This window comes from Miniopterus schreibersii (assembly GCF_964146895.1).
Source record: "Miniopterus schreibersii genome assembly, chromosome: 10".
NCBI classification, from domain to species: Eukaryota; Metazoa; Chordata; class Mammalia; order Chiroptera; family Miniopteridae; genus Miniopterus; species Miniopterus schreibersii.
In genome coordinates, this window is record NC_138110.1 from 32,146,757 (window position 1) to 32,170,000 (window position 23,244).

Sequence of the window (23,244 nt, forward strand, 5' to 3'; positions counted from 1 at the left end):
TACTTCCATATTCATCAAAAGATTTACAAATTGCACTTGGAGTCCTCAAGCTTTTGCTCACTGAGATATGCAGATTTGTACTCCTGACATACGGCATCTAACATTTTCATCTCTCCAGACTCAAATCACTATGGGGATGTCTCTGGTATTTTTGATGCCATGGCAGGGGTACAGAGCCTCACTGATGGTACCTATTACTGGTGCCAAAATATGCAATTTTTGTTTTTCACTGCTGCTTGTGGGAAGCACAGCCTCTTTCTCTCCTTTAGTGCAGGATCCTCTGGCACCACCTTCAGCAGTGCTGAATTGGCTAGTATGGTCTAAGTTGTTGACACCATTGCTTCTGAAGTTTTCTCAGTTTTCCCTGGGAATCATCACTCTGGATTAAGGCATGAATTATGGAATCTCATCTGAAAGTCAAGTTTAGTGATTGGTAACATGCTGTATTCAGAGTTGCTCATTCTTTGACCCTTACCTCCTTACTTTACTCCACACTTGTGCCTCTCCATACTCTTTTTTGGGGGATTGATTTTTGTCGCAGTAATAATAAAATATCCTAGCGGGCCCATTGAAGAATCTCATTCAGCTGTCTTTCAACTGCATTCTGATATTAACAAAGAAAAACAAACAAACAAACAAAAAGCCCTTCATTTATCAGTAGAAAAATTCTAGAACTTCCAGAAAAAGAGAACAGGGAGGATATGTAAATTCAAAGACAGTGGCCAATGTTCAAAATCTTGGACAAACAGCAGAGTTTTATAGGAAAATAAACATAAAAGATTAGCTGTTCTTGAAATCTATGAGTAGAGAATTAGGAAGCCTATGGGAGAAATGGAGAAAATAAAAGCATAGGGAGAAATTGAGATCTTGGCATCAGTTGGAAGAGTAGCACCAATTAGAAGCAATGCCAGACACAGGGAACAGCATTCAGTAAGTCACCAGTCAGTAAGTTATTCAGTCAATATATATATATACCAACAAGCATGAAGGGATCATGTAAAATCAAATCTCCGGTCTGGAACTGCAGAGGCCTGCGTGAGAAATTGCACTGGAATTAAATACCGATTTTTTTTTTGAAAGATCAGAACAATATATATCCTTTCCCACCTTCAGTGTACATATTTGAAAACCAGTGGCCACATGTTTGCATCTTGAAAGCACATGACTTGAAGGTGCGCATGTGTGTGTGAGAATGGGGACAGACTAGTGCAGGGGGGAGAGGGTGAGGGGGAGAGAGGGGGAAAGATGGGGGAAGAGAGAATAGATAGTCCCAGCGCATGGTCCCATCTTTTGCAAAATCTCATCAGATGTAGCAATGGAGAAAGACATAAACATAAGTTATTGTGTGTATATATATAAGATTTTTGTACTGACTTTTAGAGAAGAAGGGAGAGGGAGAGAGAAACGTCAGTGTGAGAGGGCACCATTGATAGGCTGCGCCCTGCACGCCCCCCATGGGGGAAATCGAGCCCACAGCACAGGCATGTGCCCTGTCCAAGAACCAAACAGGCAACCCCCCGGTGCACGGGATGATGCCACCCCAGCCAGGGCACTTAGTGCTTAAATTGATAAGAAGCTACTATTTGCTCTTAATTGTTCATATGACCAAATGTAGTTGTGCCCCTAAACCCTAAGGCTTTAAAATAAAACATTTCTGAATTTGTTTTCCAGGGAAAGAGCTCAACAATTTTTAGTGAAATAGAATCAACTAAATCTAAAACAGCTGTTTTTCAAAAACAAGTAAGTAAATTGAATAAGGACCTAGAAGAAAAAGAAAAGGCAAAGAAAATTTTTGATCAGATACTGGACACTTTGAGGTATGTACTTACATTGTATCAAATATTAAATGTTTAATGTATTATTTATAAAAGAGATAATTCATATTTTAAATGATCCATCTTTTCTATCATAGTTTGATGTGGAATACACATGTGCTGTTTGATAATTTTGGTTTAAAAATAAGATCATAAATTGCTTTTATTTTTCACTGCTCCACTAGGTTTATTTTCACTCGAATAATTGGGAATGCTTCTCTTTTTCCAACTATATGAATTTGTATTTCTTTTGAACTTAGTAAACCTTCCTACGAATTTTAGTATTTCTCACTTACATGACATGGTTAATAACATGTGGTTTTTCACTCAAACTTTTAAAATAAGCTTTGAGGTAAGAATTTAGAAATAGATATTCTATAAAAGAAGTTCCCTCATTAGTTGGGGCTGTACCTGACGAGGGTTAGTAAAGCCTGTCCCTTGGGGAATGATTGTGCTCCAAGAACATTAGGGTATCCATAGACCCTCACCTAGAACTTAAACAGTCTTCATTTACTCCTCGTGGTTCTCATTTTTTATTTTGTAATACATTGAGAACAGGGCTTGGAGGGCTATTGAAGGAATATGCATTTGTCACATTTAGGAATTATACTTCGACTTAAATATAGAAGGCTAATGCAGCCTTAGCAAATTCATGGCACTCGAGGGATATAAGGTGTCAGAGAAACACTTATGCACAGCCTAATACCATATACCGTAAATGGCTGCAAGTCAGTGCACTCAACAAGGATTCATTTCGCTATTACCATAGGGTAAAAACTTTTTCCCCAAATGATCGTATAGCTTTATCTGAAAAAGACTAAATCATATTCAGTATATCATGTAAGAAAGTAAGGAAACATGTTGTATACTTCGAAAAATATTTATCTATATTGTTTATTAGTTGTAAGAATATTTTGGGGCTCAAATTTCTAAGCCTAAATTATATAATTCACATTTAAACTAATAAGGATCTAATTCAGGAGCTGAAGATTTTTTTCTCTCTTCAGGATTCTTACCATTTCAGTCCTAACAATTTTCTTCCATCTTGTGCCTACATTTGTAATGCCTTTGTGACAAAAGTGGTCACCATGTTCCAGTGAATGGAACTTGACAAAACTCTGCCGTTCTACAGGAAAAAGATAAAAAGAATAGGCGACACTGGGGTATTGCTTACAAATCTATTAATTAATAGAGATAATGTCAAGTAATAGTTAAAGCTACCACTGATTGCTTTCTTATATGCCAGGCACTGTGAGGGAAATCTATGTACCTTATCCAGTTCTCAAAAAAAATTCTTAAATTTTGTAATAACATTCCCATATGAATGCTGAGCAAACAGAAGCTCAAGGAAATTAAATGATTGTCTTAAGATTGCACAGCTAATTAGTGGTAGAGCTAGCTCCAGATTAAGTCCATCCCGTTCCAAAGTGTGTGCTCTTTCAACTGTGTATATTGACTCCCTGAACTAGGATTGGAAAGGAAGGCTATTGCAGATAATCATGCACAGAACATGTGCAGTCATGTACTGCAAAACAATGTTTTAGTCGGTGACTGACCCCATATACAACAGAGGTCCCTAAGGTTATAATGGAACTGAAAAATTGCTATTGTCTAGTGACATCTAGACGTCACGAGTGTGTAGCATGACACATTACTCTTCGGTGGCGAGGCTGGTGCAAACAAACCGACTGTGCTGCTGGTCGTGTAAAAGGATAGCACATACGATTATGTACAGCACATAATACTTGATAATGAAAATAAATGACTGTTACTGGCTTATGTATGTATTGTAGTATACTTTTAATTAGTATTTTACAGCATACTCTTTCTACTTACAAAACAAAGTTTGCTGTAAAACAGTAAGCTGTCTTCACTGGCAGCAGCCTCATATATCTCGTGCTTACTTTGTCTTTTGATTGCATCATTTTATCTTGTGCTTGATTTAATCTCACGTTGTTTTGTACAGTAACATGGTGTTTAGGTTGTAGCCTGGGAGCAATAGGCTACACCACATAGCCAAGGTGTGTAGTAGGCTAGACCATGTAGCTTTGTGTAACTGCACTCTGTGATGTTTGCACAGTGACAACATCGCCTAACAACGAATTTCTCAGAGAATATCCCCATTGTTAAGTGGCACATGACTGTATTAGGATAATCTGTTGGTACTTTCAATAGGTGACCATGTCGGGTTAATCATTATTTATTAAGAATCCACAGTACATCTAGTGCCAGGCACCAAGAAGAACAAAGAAATATCAAGTGGGAAAGTGTACCTGCAAGTGTCTGAAGATAGTTTTAGAGAGACAGACCTTGCATATGCAAAACAAATGAAATATGTTGATTAAAAACAATAAAAATAATAGCTATCAAGGCTACTCTTGGCTCTCATTAAATTTTTACAATTGTTTCTTAACTGGAAAGTAAAAGGATCCAAACTCAGACATATAGGACTTCAAAGTTGTTCTTTTTATCACTGTGAGAAAGGAAACACTGTTTTCATACACACGTACACATATAAACATATATAGTATATATAATATATAGTTAATAAAATGCTATATTTTTATATTGATATGAATATAATCAATATCAAATATCAGAACAGTGTAGAGAATAAAACATATGTGGTCAAGATATAGTGATATTTGCTAGGAGCAACTATGAGAGCTTCTTGGTTTTGGTCATACCTGCTCCTCTCTGTGAATTTCATTGGTCCCTGTGCTCCACATTTCAGTCTTATGGAATTCTTACACAGGACATCACATAAGAATTTTGGATGTTGTTTGTATGAGTGATAAAGTGGAAAAAACAAGGGCAAGACAGGTGAAAGGAAAGGACCTTGTTCCATTTAGGAGAAGCTCATATCTAAAAATGTGAATAAAGAGTCATTGTTTCAAATTTAGTGATAACATAGTGGAGAGAGAGAGAAAAATGAGTATTTCAGTGTTGAGCTGCTGAATCAAACAGAGTCAGACAGAACTGGATTTGCATTCTGGTTCTGTCATTTACTAATTAGCTTACAGAAGCTAATTATGCTGAAGTTTACATTCCTCACCTGTAAATTGCTATAATTATTCCTTCAGAGGGTTGTGGTTGTATTAAATGAGATAATACATTCAAAGCATTTGAACATTTTAGCCCCTCAAAATTTTTAGTCCTGCTGTCTTTATAGCTAACTATGCAAACTATTCAATTTTCTATACCTGTAGAGATTAAAGCGAATGTGGGTAACAAACTGTGCTGAGCTTTTGCATCTTCTTACTCTGGATTCTGGGTTGTTGATCGACTCTGGAAATTATTTCTAAAGCATAGTTATTTTTGCAGTATTGTTTTGAGTACCTTTTGAGGCTTATTCCGCTAGGGTTGCTTTATACATCACTACTGATTTCACCATGAAAATAATTTTCCCTCTTTGTCAAGATGTACTTAGTTGCATATGACGAAATACATACAGACAGATACATGCATGCATACACACACACACACACACACACACTCACAGTAACACATCAGCTTAAACAATAGAGGACCCCAGCTGGGCGTGGCTCAGCGGTTGAGCATCGACCTAGGATCCAGGTGATTGGGGTTTGATTCCCGGTCAGGGCACAAGCCCGGGTTGCGGGCTCGATCAATGACTCTGTCATCATTGTTTCTCTCTCTCTCTCCCTCTCCTTTCCTCTCTCTGAAATCAATAAAGATATGTAAAAAAAAAGAAAAAAAAATTATAAACAATAGAGGAATGTATCATCTTGTGTAACAGGAGGCCATGGGTAAAGTAAGCTGCAGGGTTGGTTGACTTAGCAGCTGAACACTAGGTACTCATTTTTTTCTCTCCCCATTATATTTGTTGTCAGCAAATTCGAAAACATGACCCCTTGTTTATATTTAGTGATTGTGAGCCTCTTCTACATGGAATTAGGTCCTTGCCTTTCATCTTACTGGGCTATCTTAATATATATATATGTACTCATTCCTGCATAATTGGCCACGTGGCTAGTTGGCTTAATCTAATCAGAATGTATCCTTGGAGCCCTGGCCGGGTTATTCAGCTGGTCGGTGCGTCTTCCCATACACCAAAAGGTTGAGGGTTCGATTCCTGATGAGGGCACATACCTAGGTTGCGGGTTCAATCCCTAGTTGAGGCTCACGGAAGGCAACAGATCGCTATTTTCTTTCTCTCTCTCTCTCCCCCTCCCGTCCTCTCTGTCTAAAAATCAATTAAAAACAACAAATCCTTGGGTGAGGATTTACAAAAAATTTATCCTTGGAGTTATGTGCTGCATGGAGGAGGGGTTCTTCTGGACTGCCAACAAAAGAGAGGCATTGTGGGTCAACACCCAAGAGAATCCACCAAATTTCTCCAGAAATTTTTTGCCCCTGGATCACTTAGATGTAGCTCTGTGGAGGTTATGGAAGGGACCAGGAATTTTCCCAAAGCCCTTCAGTTCTAAGATTTTTCAATATTGGGTCTTTTAAAAGGTATCCTAAGTGTATTTTACAAAATAAAATGTAAATTGATTAGTGGTAATTGGAACTCTTTCTTAATAGGGAGCAATATTTAGCTATAAGATTTAAAAAGGAACATGCACAAGCCGTTTATGATCATCTCATAAGTAAGAAAAAGGCCTGTGAAGAGAGATTGATTGAGGAAGAACAGAGACAAAGAACTCTCGTTACCATGAGGCAGAAAACTCTGGCAGATCTTAAAGTAAGTATTATATTTTGACTGTTTTAGAATGAAGGAAATACAGGGATAGTCAAAACAGCAGCTAGTTTAAGGCACTCATTTTTCATTCTGAAGTAGCAAAGATGCTTAAAATTTAAAAATATTTTAGCATAACAAACATGTAACTTCATTTTTCCTTTTAAGTAATTATATGTTTATACAGTATACTTATACTTTACTTTTTTCAGTGCATTTTATGTTCACTCTCATTTTGTCACTGTGCTTTATTTTATTTTGAAGGCTACTGATTTAAAAGCATAGGTTATATTTATTCCAGAGCCATTTTTACATTTTTAATGGGAGAATGTTACATTTTATTTCTGAATAAACATACTTTGAATGTTCACCAACCACTTTTTGGAAAAACGAGAATATATTATGCTCTTTTTCTTTAGAAACATTTTACATATGTTTTAATTGCACTTACTAGTTAGAAACAGGGAAATGGTGATAAAATGTGTCTTTTCAGATCTGAATTTTTATTGTTTTATAAAGCTGTACATATTAAATTTTTATAGAGATATGATTAAGTGATACAGGTTTACTTAAGAGATTCCTATACTATTTTACATTTTGTAATCATTCTTTACATTTAATTGCAATAATAAATACCATGTTTTTTCAATATATTTATAAATATTGCTTATTTTTGAGAGACACATGGTAAATTACTTCTAAAACAAAGAATTCTACTGGAGTTTGTTAAAACTATTTCCTGAAAACTTTTAAAGATCTATGTAATATCACAATATACTTTCATCAGCTATTTTTCATCCTGATATTTATAGATTCAATTACTATATATATTTAATATATTCAATTACATTTTTCTTTTTTATGTTTCCAAAAACATTGCCAATGCATTTTTTAAAACGATTATTTGGGACAGATATACATTGAATAAACAAGTACGTGAATGAATGAACATACTCTCTTTAATGCTAGCTCTGATTTCTCCTATAAGAAAATTATTAATAAAATAATACTTTTATTAATAATGGTGCTAAGTAACATTCATTCATTTAAAATATAGCCATTACATAGAAAAAGGTTTTGTTTTCTTTTGTTGGCTTAAAAATATGAAAATAATTGGTGCCATCTAGTGGCAGTAAATGATGCCTCCTCTTGGAGGAGTTTCTGGAACTTGAATGGCTGAATATCAGATATGCGATGTATAAATGGCTGGGAAAGCTTAAACTCAAACACACTCTTCAAAACAAGAAGGCTTCAGTTATTTACTGACAAGCATCATTCCCCACCTTATATTTTATCACAGCAGTAGAATTAGTTGTTTGAATTCAACCACATTTTCCAATCGTACTGGTGCTGAGAACACAGTGGGATCTCAATAATCATTTATTGACTAGCATTTCAGCACTTTAATGGAACAGTAATAATTAGTGAAATGGCAAAATATGGTCAGCAGGAGAGAGACAAATGAAAAATCCTGTAAAACTAGCCTCTCAGTAATTGAGATTTACATTTCTTTTCATCCAAAAGCTTCCCATTCTGAAGTGTATCTTGGACACATCACATGGTGTCATGTGTTATTTTTTTCTTAGCGCCAATCTCTATCTGAACTTGTTTTTTTCATTAATTGTCACTTGTTTATATTTTATTTTCTGAAGTACACTTAATTTAGAAATAAGTACATTTAAAAAGACATACTATTGCTTTATTAAATCCTGCTACAGTAACATATTCTCTGTGAGGACAGGAGAGTTTTCTGTCACATTCTCTGTACCCCAGAAGCTCAGAACTATGCCTGGTGCAAGGGAGGCACTCGATAAATACTCGTTGAATACCTGAATGAATAAATGAATGAACATATTCTTATTTGGTAATCTTGACGTCAAGATGCCCGATAGCGGCCAAAAGCACAGCATCTCAGAGATACTTTCCACACTGCACCAGCCTGATACGTCAGTGAAACCTCATGCTGTGCAGAAGCCCACTCCTCCTCATTCATTCTTGATTCTTGGTAACACATGAAGAACTGACTATTCAGTCTGTTCCCTCTAGGTGAAAACAGTTAAATTGTCTATTGTTTTCTAGCAGTTAAAGGATTCTGCTAAATATCTTGATAATTGCTTCTTAAGTAACTTTGAATTTATATGAAACTGTCTCTTATCAGTGCTTGGCTAGCTGTTTGTTATGCATTCATCTTCTGTGATCAGAAGCACAGGGTTTGAACATGCAGAGTTTAGAGATTGATGTATTTCATCATTAGTGACAGTGTTTGTGATTAGGATCAGTTATCAGTATTAAAGGGTAGAAAGACAATGTGATTCTTCATAGAAAACCTATTCTCATCCCTGTTTAGAAATTGGATGAGATAAAAATTTGTAAATATGTGTGTAATGTAAAGCATCGCCGTAAAGAAACAAGTCTCATTAAGCATCATTATGTATGTCATGTTACTGTTCTGGGGTGTCCCCTCTGGGCTAAAGAATTGATCACAGTTATGGATCATCTGAAAGAATTGTTTAATAAAAGACTTTATAAAGGCCACAATGGAATTAATTGAGTACTGAGAAAACACACCATAGAATTAGAAATATAAATAGCTAGTAAAATAGTTTAAGAAAAATGTACACAATTTAGATAACATATAATGTGTTTCTGGAGTTAAATTCAGTCTTTTTCTGTAGACAATTCATGTCAGTTATCTTGAAATGACAGATTTTTTGAAAAATGTCATGTAGTTTTTACCAACTGCCTATAATTTGCAAATGCAGTTGCTTAAGATTAAAATTTCAGTATAGCACCTAAGCATATTAAGCAAAATTCTAACAGATATGAAGGGAGAAATAGACAACAATACAATAACAGTAGGGGATTTCAGTATCTCAGTTTCAACAATGGATAAATCATCTAGACAGAAAATCAGTAAGGAAACACTGGGCTTGAACTACATTTTAGACCCAAACAGATGTATATAGAACATTCCATCCAATAACAACAGAAGACACATTTTTCTTAAGCGCACTCGGGATATTCTCCAGGCTAGACATATATTAGGTCACAAAACAGGTCTTAACAAATTTAAGAAGATTGAAATTATGAAACGTGTCTTCCAACCACAATTTTATGAAACTAGAAATTAATTATAGTGGGAAACCAGAAAATTCACAAATATGTGGAACTTCAACAACACACTCCCAACCAACCAATGTAGAGTCTGCAGAGCCCCAGCACTAGCAGCCAACAAGCTGAATAAAAAAATGCTGAGAGATAATAATGTAACAACTTGTATACCCAGATCCTGTCTTCAGATATTCTCTAACCCTTTTCTTCAAAGCTTCATGAGCTCCCGTGGCTTCAACTATCAATACAGTGGCTGCCTCACCGACCTTCTGCCCCATTTCTACTCCTCCCAAACTCTGTCTTTGCATGATGGGTTCTTAGGTACTGGTTTCCACTTACTGAGTCTCAATCAAATCCAAAACAGATCATCTGCTAGCAAAGCCAGTCATCAAAATAATTTTTATTATAAATGCCACCATATTTTTTCTAGTCAACTAGTAACATACCACATCCTATATATTCTGTTCTTTTATTTGCACATCATGTCCAATTTGACATCAGTCTCTAGTAAGTCTATAATCCCCATTTCTTCTCCTCAGTTCTCTTTAATTACAAAATCGTTTTCTTGTAACATGTCTGAAACTTGTGCTTTCATTTCACTTTATTCATCCTACATAATGGTGTCTAATTAATTTTTCTAAAGTCTATCTCTAACCACATTCCCTCCTCAAAAAGTCTTTATATCTTTACAAGTTAAGTGTAAACTTTTCAACTGGGTTCTCATGATACATCCCAAACTTACATTCTCAACTTTATCTCTCATTGTTTATCTGCATTACTAATATAAGAGCACATTTAGATGGAAATTTGAAACAGTGATATAATACAAGTAGAATACCTACACTTTATATTATTAAAAGCAATAAAATCAAACCAAAGTAGTCAATATACCAAAAAAGTAATAATGACAGTAGTAGAAAGGTAGTAACACGGAGAGCATTAAAGACAATAGAAGCAAGAACTGATAAAACTATCATATAAATTAATTAGGTAACTGAATCATAATGAATTGAAAATGCAAAATCATCCTAATCATTGCTCTATAAAGGTTACAAATGCACATCTAAAAAATAAGCCAGAATAGTTGATGATGAAATGCAAAATTAGATTAGTCTAACAAAAAGAGTAGGTGTTGATTATATTAACTTTAAAACAATTCATAGGAGAGAATTGTCATTATATAAAAAATACTATGATCAAAATGGTTATTTAGAAATCATGAGTCTGTATGAACTGAATAACATGACCTACGAATATATAAAGCAAAACCCACAATTACTTCATGTAGGAAATTTCACATACTGCTATTAGACTATGACATTCAAGTAGACTGAAATATAGGAACTTATATGACATGAAAAGTATAATCTGGTTGAACTAAACATTTTATTTATTTTTTTATAAATTATCTATGGAGCATAAGCTGTAGCCATATATTTGATAATCTTATGCAAATTAAATAAAAACCACTTAACATACATTTATGTATTGAAGTATAATTGATAAATACAATTGTATATACATTGGTACCTTGGGTTTCGAACGTCTCCCTTGATGAACATTTCGGTTTCCAACCGCCGTAAACCCGGAAGTAAATGCTTCAGTTTGAACACGCCCCGGAAGTCAAACATACCACACGGCTTCCGCTGAGGGCAGGTCCTGAGGCCTTGCTGTCGGCTGTGGATCCCTCGGTTTTCAAACCTTTCAGAATTCGAATGGTCTTCCGGAACGGATCACATTCGAAAACCGAGGTACCACTGTATTTAAAATCTACAATATGATGATTTGATATGTGTGTATATATATACATAATTATCTTTTGTGTGTGTGTGTATGGTAAGAATGCTTAAGATTTACTTTCTTAGCAAATCAAGATATGTAATACGGCATTATTAACTATAGCCACCATATAATACATTAGATCCCCAGATATTATTCATCTTATAACTGAAGACTGGTACCCTTTGACCTGTATCTCCCCTTTTCATCCAACCCACTGCCCTTGGTAACCACCATTTGACCCTTTGTTTCTATGAGTTCAACTTTTTCCCAGATTCCACATATAAGTGAGATGATACAGTATTTGCCTATCTCTGTTTGTAAGTTTCCCTTTTGATTTGTTCATTGACTCATTTCCTCTTTGTGGCATGCCTGCTTAAGTTAGGCTCTGGCAAGGATAAAGGAAATAATTCCTCATTCATTTACCCATTTAGTCATTCATTATGAAGTCGTATATTGAGTGTCAGAATCTGGGTGAGATTCTCAGCATATTAAATGAAAGGTAACACCTGCGCTTAATTGGCTTCACTGAGCAATGGTGAAGGAACCAGGTACAAGTTAAAAATAGGTGCCACAACTGCTCTTCTTGAATTAAGCACAGAATTCTCTGGAACCCAGGAAAAAAGAGCTTAAGGGAAATTTGAGAAATCTTGCCAAGGTGATCGTTACAGAACTAAGTCTTGGAGGGCAGAAACAATCAGAGAAAAGGCGTACAGGTGTCAAAAAAATCACTGTTACTTAAGGAACTGCAGGTAGTTTATTACGTGGGGAGATCAGATGCAGGCTTGAAAAGGGCCTTCCTTACAGGTAGGAGCCTCAACGTGAAGGCTCTGAATGTTGCACTAAAGACTTTAGGTTTTAGTTCACAAATAATTGGTCAGAAGAGTAACAAAGCTACCACAGCAGCTGAGGAAAATCCCACTAAAATTAGCAGCGATTTCCACTGGTCTCCTGTGGCACAGCCGTTGCTGCTAATGAGCCAAAGTGGACTGATCCCATCAGCAGTTAAAGTTGGTGGGAAGGGGCTAAGATGGCTGAGACAGGTCTCAGAAGACTCTGTCATTAAAGAACCTTATCCCTTTATCCAAGTCTGGTGAAGTCAGCATTTCTTGGCTAGATGGTGAGAAAAATTATTCAAGCATATATCAAGTTTTTTACTTTGTCAATAGGATGGTTATTGGTGTCAGAATTCAAAAATTGAGAGTATGGACTGAGGAATAGGTTTGAAACTAGATTCATCAGATTTTTGAGGTACCTTTGAAGGAGCTACCTGGCTTCCAATGCCAACTGCATTAAGAAGCTGGAACTAAAGAAACGAGAGTTTGACTAAAGATATGGTTGTGGAAACTATAAGCATATGCGTTGCACAGAGGCTTCAGGAAATCTTTACTAATACAGGGAAGATTGAGAAGAAGGATCAAGACACAGTCCCTGTGATTATGATATGGCAAAGGCTGGAAGACTAGAGGAGGCGAAGGCATAGAGGCTATGGTGAGAGAGGCACACGGGAGTTTAAAATTTCAGCCGTGGTGCCATTCTAGGTGATGACAGAATGAGAAGGGTGTCCATGGGTATGAATTGGTAATAGGACGTGGAATTGAACTTAACTGGATTGGATAAATCCATAGACTCTAGGATTAAAATGTTGGATAGGCCATTCAGATAGATACTGAAATAAAACAGACTGGTGATGGCACATGGCATAGACAGGAGGAGAAGACTGAGCCTCATGGGCCAACATCTCCCCTTAGTGTGGACAAATGACCAGGAAACCATTAAATGACCGAGTGGTAGGGTGAGAAAGGGAGAGGATTACATTCTTTAATCAGTATTAAATTCAAAGAGTATTTTTACATAGGCTTGGAGGAATGATGGTTTGGAAGCCATAAAAGAGAACGAGGATTATGCTAACTGTAACCAGACCCTCTAATTTGTGGGGCCCCGAGAAATTAATATTCTCTAATTCAAGCAAACACTTAGTGAATCCAAATGGCTTTACCCAATATTGTGCAATGAGAATGAAATGCAATCTGAGCTTGTTTAGTAATGAATAGCCCTTCCAGAGTTCACCTTGGAAAGGTTTAGGATGAGATAATGGTTCAGTCCAATTAATAAGTATATACTGAATTCCTACTACATAAAATACACTCTTCTAGATGCTGAGGATTATTGAAATAAAACATGACCCTTGACTCTCAGAAGCATACCAGCCTCACAGAGGAGATAGAATCATAGCATTATTTTAATAGACTTTGTTCACCAGAGATAGAATCAAAGAAAAAGAGACTGCTGAGATACGACATGTAAATATTGTCAACTTTCTTGTATTTATCAAAAAAATTTTCCAAATTAGAAAGTGAATTACTGAGACCACTAAGACTTGATATGGTATTGCTTCACCTACATACTATTTTTACAATTTTTTATTGATTGATTTGACAGAGAGGGAGAGAGAGAGAGAGAGATCAATTTGCTGTTCCACTCGTTCATGTATTCATTGGTATGTTTCCTGACGGGGGATCGAATCCACAGCCTTGGCGTATCGGGATGACGTTTTAACCAACTGAGTTACTCATCTAGGGCTTTTACCTATATACTGTTAATGAAGCCATCAACAAAATTACATCATATCTTATAAATTACCATAAATACATACTTACATATTATTGTATAATCAAGAATTTTAAAAAATATCATGTAAAGTGACTAAGCAGTGCTGAATAGCATAACACATTATTATTTTTACTTTTGTTATACACATAATTAAAAGAATTTTCAATTGTTCTGTCCATCTTCCTTTCATTGGTATGAATTTCACCTCAGTTGTTGCCTTCAGAAAGGTCATCTTACTTTGCTTTCAGAAAAAGTGAATTTAATATTGCATTGAGGTATCTACAGGGTCTTAATGTTCCTAAGCATAGATCTCAGCATAAAGTGCTCCACTACAACCAGGAAGGTGTTTGCAGTCACTAAGAGTTTCTAGTTGTTTCTGCTTCTACCAGCTTTTCAGGAAAAAATAGAGATAGAAAGTTAGATGAGAGAGAGGGGGGGTGGGGGAAGAGAGACTGGCTATCCCTTTGTCTTTAGTGAGTTATCGGTAGCTTTCTGTATTAAGTATGAGAACCATGAACAGTCTCTTAAACTTAGGATTTTTGAATCTGGCCCTGATGTTCTGACAGATATCACAAATGTGGCTTGCATAGTGTCCTGTGGGGAGCATTGTTAACATTACCCGAATATCCCCCCCGCTGTCTGATTTATTTGCTATAGAGAACATGTATACCTGGCCTCCTAAGGGAGCTGCATATCTCAAATTTGGGTGCCATGATAATAATAACAGTTTGAGAGAAAATGAAATAGGCTATAAAGAGAAAGAAAATGGAATATATAAACTATTGTAGTGTCATGTTCATTTTCAGTACTATATAAAATAATGAAAATGGTTTTCCATAACCTTTGTTGATTTTTATAATGCAAAACACACTGTATGGAAGAAACACAATGAATGAAAAAAAGCAAAAAAAATTAGTAAAATAATTTTAGCTTTTGACTCAAATTTTTGCATTGTTTTCCTTTAGATTAGAGTTTAATTCTGAAATAGAACAGCTTTAAGAAGACTGTGCTAATTTTTATCTTTGGCAGCTCTAAATGGCTCTTTCAAGGTCCAGGTACAAGGATTATCTTGTTGATAAAGCAGTCCAGTAGGGTAGGCAGCAAAGGTTTTGTTTCTCTAATTTTAGAGTTGCAGTTGGGGAACTTAAAGTTGGAGATATTAAGTAAGACTTTCCCATAATCACTCAGTTTTGAAGTTGCACATCTGGGTGCCCTTTCTGTTACTCCCTCCTCACCCCCCAAATGAACTGAAAGCCCTCTATAAACATCAAAGCAGTAGAATATCATTACTACTTGTCACAGTGCTGGGTGGCCTTACAGTGGTCATTGTTCTTTGGTTTCTAGGATTAATCAAGGGAAAGTAAAGCTCAATTGGGCTTACAATAACTTGTGTAATTATGCGTCCTTCTGGAATTAAAAGGTAGATGGAATACAGTATATCTAGGCTTTCTCGAAATGTTCATTCGTAAATGAGTCTTGTGTTCATCAGGAACTCCTTTACTCAGGCGTACAGAATAAAAGTATCTCCCAACTTCAGCCTGTTCCTTTTATAACCATCATTTGTCTGTGGATGTTGGGGCTGGGATATTGTCAGGAGTAATGAGGTAACAGAATGTAGCACTATTCATTAACACCTGTAAATTGGCCTGTGGTGGCACTGTGTCTTTAATACCCAGGAATAAAAAACAGCAACAACTTCAGTCAGAAGGCACGGTCCCCACAGACTACTCTCCCTTCTGATGCCTGCTACAAGTTCAGTGGTGTCCAGAACCACCCTCACTTCAGAGCAGCTGGCTGCAAATTTGGGGGTTCCCACAACCACCCTCAGGTTCAGTAATATTTTAGAAAGCTCCCAGAACTCAGAAGAGCACACGTCTTCTTAGTCTATTCATGCTGCTATAACAAAATACCACAGAGGGGGTAGCTTATAAACAACAGAAATTTATTTCTCACAGTTCTGGAGACTGAAAGTCCAAGATCAAGTGTCACTTGGCTCTTGACCAAGTCCTGGACTTCTCATATCTTCACATGGGGCTAGGGGTCACCCTAGAGCCTCTTTACTAAGGCACTAGGTTTCCACCCTCATGACTTAAGCATTTCCCAAAGGCTCTGGCTACTAGTATCACCTTTGAGAGCTAGGATTTCAGCTATCAACATATGGATATTTATTTCATTATAATTTTTGCCCAGACCACTGAATTTCAGCTTGCATGTATCTCATTTCATTTGCTCCTACCTTATATTATTCTTTGGAATAGTTCAGAAATATAGGTACTGAGGCATAGAAATCTAACAAATATTTGAAGGCTAGAAATTAAAATTTTGAATTCTCCACGCCTGTGAGACCCCTTCAATGAATAACTGTTAAAAATCTAACTGCCAACTGAAGTTTCCAAATAATATTAGAAAGGAAAATGTATCTGTAATATTACATATTTTTGTGTGATGCATTACATTCATAGACCTTTGAGAAAAGTCTTGCATTGCCTACACTGAACCTAATTCCCGTAGTAAAAAGAATGGACAGCAAATTATTCTTATAATGCTTGACAATGAATTCAAAGTTGAAAGAAAGTATCATCAATGACTTCTTATAAAATATACAGTGTTTTTAGGACAAAATTTCCTAAACTAACATTTTAAATAAACATTTGTTTAGCCTTCCATATGAACTATCACTGTGTAACTTAGATATAGATCCTGGTTCCAATGAACTCACCATCTTTTGGGGAAGGCTGACACAAAAGTACACAATAGCAGTACAGTCTAGTAAATCTAGTAATAGTATTGCTATTGTATATTTTCCTCTCTGATATTATATGGAAACTTCACTTGGTGGTTGGATTATGAAAGCATTCAACAGAATTTGGGGAGGTCAGTGAAAGAAGGAATTTTGGAGGAGGTGATACATAGGGTGATTTCTTAGAGATGTATAAGAAATAGCCAAGCATAGTAGAACGTAAACAAAATAATGGTAGATTAATGTATGAGTTTGAGAATTACATGATGTCCAAAATAATCATGCGTGAGATGGTTGAACATTATGCTTTAAAAGACTGAAATAATCTGGAGGACTTGAGAAGCCAACTGCTGAGTGAGGGTCAAAGTGCATTTGAGTAGAAGGACTAAGTGTATTGCTGAACTATTAGGTTATCGTTGAAAGTAATGAAAGAAATGACCAAGAGCGGTAAAAGGACCTGAAATGAAAGAAAGGGGACTTTGAGATTCCAGCTGATGTTTAAGAGCAGGATATTTACAGGGGAAAGATGTTCTGTGTACATGCTCAGCTTCTCCCATGTGAAAGTGGAGCAGGCAATTCTGCATTTTTTCCCCAGTTCTGGAATTTTTTTGGTAGGGAGCCAGCTTTGCTTCAAATGTCTACTAGCATCAAATGTCTACTTTGGAAATACACAAGCTTTTGAGTTTGGAACACATTTAGAATGTATAACATTTTTTCATTGGCCGCGTTTGTGCTAAATAATTACACTTATAGAAAATAATTATTGAAAATATTTACCCCGAGAACAAAATCAGAAAAAGAAAGGCACAGCATGCAAACATTATGAAATTATATCTATTTGTTGTTCCAGAAAAGTCTGTTCAAGACCACAGACCTCATCCCTCAAATTCTGTTTAGCTGCAAAGGAATTCATTCTATATCAGTCAAGATTCACTCAGAGAAACAGAGCCTTTGGGAATGAGGGATTTATTGTAGAAATGCAGCTTAACATGTCATGCCAATAATTTGGCCAAAATAGAGTACACAAAGTCCGTATCACTTTGTACATTTTTTTGTATGTTTAGCTAACACTCCTCATGTGCTATCCTGTTACTTAAATACCAAGATAAAAGGTTAAACACTATTAATACATCTTCTGTTAAATAGTAAGGGAAATGTGTAGAGAAAAAAAGAATATATATATAATATAACATGTGTATATATATATAACATGTGTATGCATATCTGTAATGTTCCTATCACAACAAAGAAGGGTTCATGCTAATCACTATGGTTCTTGCTTCTGCAACATGGTCATTGCTGGTATTTATATCTTTGTTCTTCTGCTACTTACACTCTTTGTCTTCAGCCAACACCTCACCTTGTTGTGGTTGCTTGCCTACTGAGATGACTCAGATCTTCATTTCTGTAGCACTTGTGTCATTAGACATTCTGCCTGTGTTGGCTGTAATTTTCTATTTACTTTTATCACAGGACTTGGGAATTCTAAGTGACACCCCAGAAAAACTCCTCCTTCCTTGCATTGTAGTAGTGACTGTTTTCCTTAGAGAGCCATGACCAGTCGTCCTGGCCAGTACAGTATTACATTTCTTTTGTCTGTTGATTCACTGGCATGAATATCCCAAAGTGACTAGATGAAAGTTTCAACTTCCAGTCTAACTTCTGTATCCTCTGGAATATCATTTGTTTTATTTTCACCTCTTAATATTTGACCATTGTACTAGTTTTCTGTTGCTGCTCTCACAGACTATCACAAACGAAGATGTTTAACATAGCATAGCACCCATTTATGTCCTCACAGTTCTGTAGATGAAACATTTGACTGGTTCTGCTGAAATCAAGATGCTGGCAGGTGAGTCTTTGCTGGAGGCCCCGAGGGAGAATCTGCCTCCAATCGCATCCAGTTTGTTAGAGAAATTCAGTTCCTTGTGACTGTGAAACTGAAGTCTCTATTTAGTTGCTGGCTATCAGATGAGACCACTCTTAGCAATTAGCGGCCTCTCTCTGGTCTTCACACATTGCCAGAATCTCAGAATCAGCGGGTCAGATCCTTTTCACCTTTGTAATCTCTCTCCCTGCTCCTCCTCCTCTGATTCAGCTTCCCAGCTTTCCTTTTCTGTCTTCTGTTACTTTTTACATTTAAATGTGATTGCATTGGTTTTGCTCAGATAATCCACGATAATCCCATTTAAGGACAGCTGATCAATATCCTTAATCCCACTTGCAAATTACTTTTTCAGTCGTGCCTAGATTAGAGTTTGAGTAACCAAAAGATGGGAATCCTGTGGGAACATCTTTAAAATTCTGCCTTCCATTGCCATAAAATTCTGTACTATATATTGATTGTTGACTTAGAGCATATACGAGATCCTGGAGGACATTATTCTATCCTGTATATTTTTCACCCAACTGGCACCATACCAGGTCCATCATTTTATCACTTTCTCTCTGCTGGTTTAGTGTCATTATTTGGTTCTTGCCACTCCAACGTTTTTTCATCCCCTCTGAATTCAGATAATTGATTTTGGTAGCGTTACTTCCCATGGTTTTCCTCGCCTGCCAAGACTAACCACTACAGAGCTCTTTAAGAATGTTGACATTTCCTTCCTTGCTGTACTTCTCATTGGCTGGGGAAGGGACTGCCCTCTGGACCCTCAGAGAGAACATACGTAGAGATTAATGAATAGTTCTCCCTAAGACTTTGGCTACCTTCCTTAGTATTCCAATAAAGTTACAGCATTTCAACTTCATTTAGTATGAGGACCCAACTTTGGGTCCTTATCTTAGTTAACCCACCAAGCAAATAGACTTCTCCATGTGCTCGGGCTAACATTATGAATTCAGAGACTCTCCTTAGTGCAACCATATGAATAAATTTGGCCCAATCCAAATTTCCTTTTACCTCGACCCAACGCATGTAGAATACATTATTATATATTTAGTCCCCAGTTTTTGTTTACAGAATTTGGCAAAATCTTACAATTATTTTGATAAATGTAGTACAAAATCACAGGTTACACTTTATATGTGACCCCTGAGTTATCCCAGAACATAACTCTGATTATAATAAATCTGGAAGCAGTGAGGTGTGGCGGTGGGTCTTAAGGAGGTCAGCATTCCTCCTAAACGCATTGATATTAGGAGAGGTCACTACAGGTTCTTCATACAAGAAGAGAGTATCCTCCTTGGGCAGGAGAGGAAGGACTTCTATTTACAAAGGGGCTGCTAGTACAGATAAGGCGACTGCGGAGCAGTGGCGAGTAATGACAAGCCAAATCTGTCCATCACTACCTCTTTCCAGCACTGTATCTGGCTGCAATACCCTGAAAGTCATGGCCAGTGCTTCACTTCCACCTTTTAACTCTGTCAGCAGTTTTGGGTCACTTCTAACCTGAAGTTATGCAGGGAAGGAGGTTCTGGGAAACAGTTTCCAATTTAATAAAGTTGAAAATACCAAAAGGATCAAGTCTTAGTCCCTGAGCAGTTTTTCCCCTTCACAGACGAGATACATTCACTTTCTGTCTTAAGAGTTTGCTGAAAGAAAAGGAGTGTCAGTACCCCAAGGTGAAGCTGAGCAGGGAACTCAGGGAGAGGTTTCTACCCAGGAAGCAGTACATGGATCTATAGACTTTAACCTCAATATGTTCTTGTTTCTTTTTTTTTTTTTTTAGGAGAATTGGAACATTACCACTTTAAAATTTTTTACCATGTTTTGGTCATTACACAAGTGAGAAACTACTTTCTCAGATTATTAACATGCTGTGGTCAGTGAGGTTATCTCTATCCAGACTACAGACAGAGAAGATGGTCTAGGATTGGCTTTCACTATATATGACAGCTGGGTTGAAATTTAGTGGGATGAGTTAAGTAAGTGAAAATAAACTGTCATTTCATATTAAAGTAGCCAGCCAAATATATGCTCTTTTACTTTGTCTAAGGCACTCTTTGGATTGAAGATCAGGATAATTCCTATTAGAAAGATAGGGCGATATGTTATTCTAAACATTTTGACGCAGACCAAGTTTTACTGTGTACACATGAATGTGAAAGTACTAATCATTTAGGAAAAGAAACAGGCCTCAACAACTGTAGCAGATGTATTTAACCCGAACTTAGTACAGTGCTTGGCACATGGTAGGCAATTAATATATTCTTGCTAGAGGCATGACTGAGTAGATGAAAGATGGAATCATTGTGGAAGCTCAAAGATGAACTCTGTAAACCTGGATTTTGCTGTTATTGTTATTTTTGTTGGTGGTGGTGGTGGTAGTGCTAGTGGTAGACATTTTATTCTTTCAGACTATACTCACTTTCTCCATCCAGAAATATTCATTCTGGTGAAGCATATGGACAGGAAAATAGAGCTGGGAACTACTGATCCATAGAGATTTTAGATGATAATTTCTGTGTAAGATCGTCCTTAAATTAACAATATAGAGCCAGCTAAGTTCGCTTTCTTCTTTAGAGTATTCAGGATTTCCTTAAATTAAATGGTTACCAATTGAGAATTTCTTTCTGTACTAAATATATCTAAGTTCTTCTTTGTCAGAAAAACTTATAATGAGTTGTGTTTTTTTATATTTGTTTACTGTGACCTTTGTAATAACTTTCCCATTTTGGCTTTATTATTATTTTCAAAAGTTTATTTTTTATTTCTAAGGAAAGTGATTTATTTTCCAACAGACTGGTTAAATGCTACAGATAATATCAACCAGATAGTAGAAAAGTTAACACATTCTGGAGTATTATATTTTGGGATGCTTTTTTTTTTTTCTTGTTTGCAAAGATTCAAGCCAATACAGTGTACTCTTAACCCTCTCTCTTTTTGGCATTTTTCTCATTTGTCATAGAAGGTTCTAATTTGTTCTTTTAAGCAAGACTTTTCCTGTCACACTGCTTGCTCTGGAAGAGACTGGGGTTTCCTCTGCTCATTCATCCTTGCAAAGTTCCCTTTGTATTTCCCACACTCTCCTCTGCAGTAATTGTGATCGAGGATGAGCACATCATTGTTTCTCAGCCCCTCTCAAATGATTTTTTCAGGTTGTAATGCACCTTTCTAGCAAGGAGGGGGCTAGGGAGTCTACATCCTGCTCACTTAGACCAGAAGATTTGGTGGGTATCTCTACAAAGTTGCTGTTGTCTTTCTTTAGGGAGAAAAGACTATGTCCAGCTCTCTACGAGTGCCGTTAGTTACAAGAGGAAGTAACACCACGGTGACCTGACTTCATTAAGTAACTGTGAGCAGCTTAACTAAACCTGAATGACGGCCACTCTGTCCCTGGAAAGAATTTTTTTTTTTTAGTTTGTAATACTTGATGCTAATAACTTTACATATTTTTCATCATTTGTTTAGTAAACTATAAAATGATTTCCTATTACAGAATATACTCTGATTATATCTATTTCATATTGGAAATCCAACTGGAAGCCATTGATTCATAAGACAGAATCCTATATAACTCTCAGTCTGTGAAATCCTGCCCCCCAAAAGTATTTAAAGGACATAATTTTACTCCTTTGCTACAGCAACTTTCTATTTTAAACTCACCAGGTCCTTCACTTTCTGATTAGTATGTTAGAATATTCATGGAAGTAACGCATATATATTCAACTGACTTCTTATCCAGTCTCCTTTCTGTCTTAACTGCTTGCATAGGACTATTGATTTCATTGGTTACTCCTCATATTTGAAGCATTTACTCATAGCTTTTAGTTTCTTGCAAGTAGCTATCTTTGTATTTTGAGTAGCACTCTTCTTTTTACTTTATAAAGCAACATTTTACTGTATTTCATACTTAGATGTCAGTGGTATTGCAGAGTAGATATATCATCAGTACTCATTTCAAACTGATATCTATTAATGTTATCTACATTGAACAAAGAGAATAACTCTTGACGTGTTCCCTGCTTGTGCACAAGTCCCTGACACTTGTGGCAAACTGAAGAAACATATATTATACACTGAAAACAAATCTAAGTATATTCTGTTTACTTCTTGTTTGAAATCCAGACCTACAAATCAGACTTAAGCTGAGAATCACTCATTTCTGCTAATTATAATTCAAACTTTCAGACTACAGATAGGCACGGTGGTTCTAGGTTAGAACAATAGCCCTTTAACATTCTGAATCACTTTAATAAAGAATTAAATAGCACATGTTAATACCAAAAGGGTAATTTTTCATTGAAAATTCATAGCAAGTTCTGGTGCTTCCTAAAGGCTACCTGAACACATCAGGAAATTTCTATAGATCAGAGTGCAATGAAGTAAGAGTGAGTAATAACCACTGACTAGAGAAACTTGTAGAATAAATCTATTTAATTGCATATGTAAGATGAGTTTTGCTTCTGTGGGGTGGGGGGGAGTGGAGCTGAATGCCCTATCACAAACCCAATAGTGCCAGTGTCAGTGAGCTGTGTGAGTTGTCTCTATGGGTTGTAAATTGGATCCCCTCAGTGACCAGTTAATGTTTTCTGTATTTACG

At 36.4% G+C, this 23,244-nt stretch overlaps 1 protein-coding gene across 1 annotated transcript in view; it reads left to right on the forward strand.

Moving 5' to 3' along the window:
* The window catches only part of CCDC178 (coiled-coil domain containing 178), a gene marked incomplete at both ends in the record, with an annotated part of 249,866 nt that overhangs the window by 78,255 nt on the left and 148,367 nt on the right, over positions 1-23,244 (forward strand). The window contains 2 exons of the mRNA XM_081149271.1: positions 1,672-1,817; positions 6,363-6,522. Coding sequence (XP_081005397.1) covers positions 1,672-1,817; positions 6,363-6,522 — 306 coding nt within the window. The remainder of the gene's footprint in view (positions 1-1,671; positions 1,818-6,362; positions 6,523-23,244) is intronic.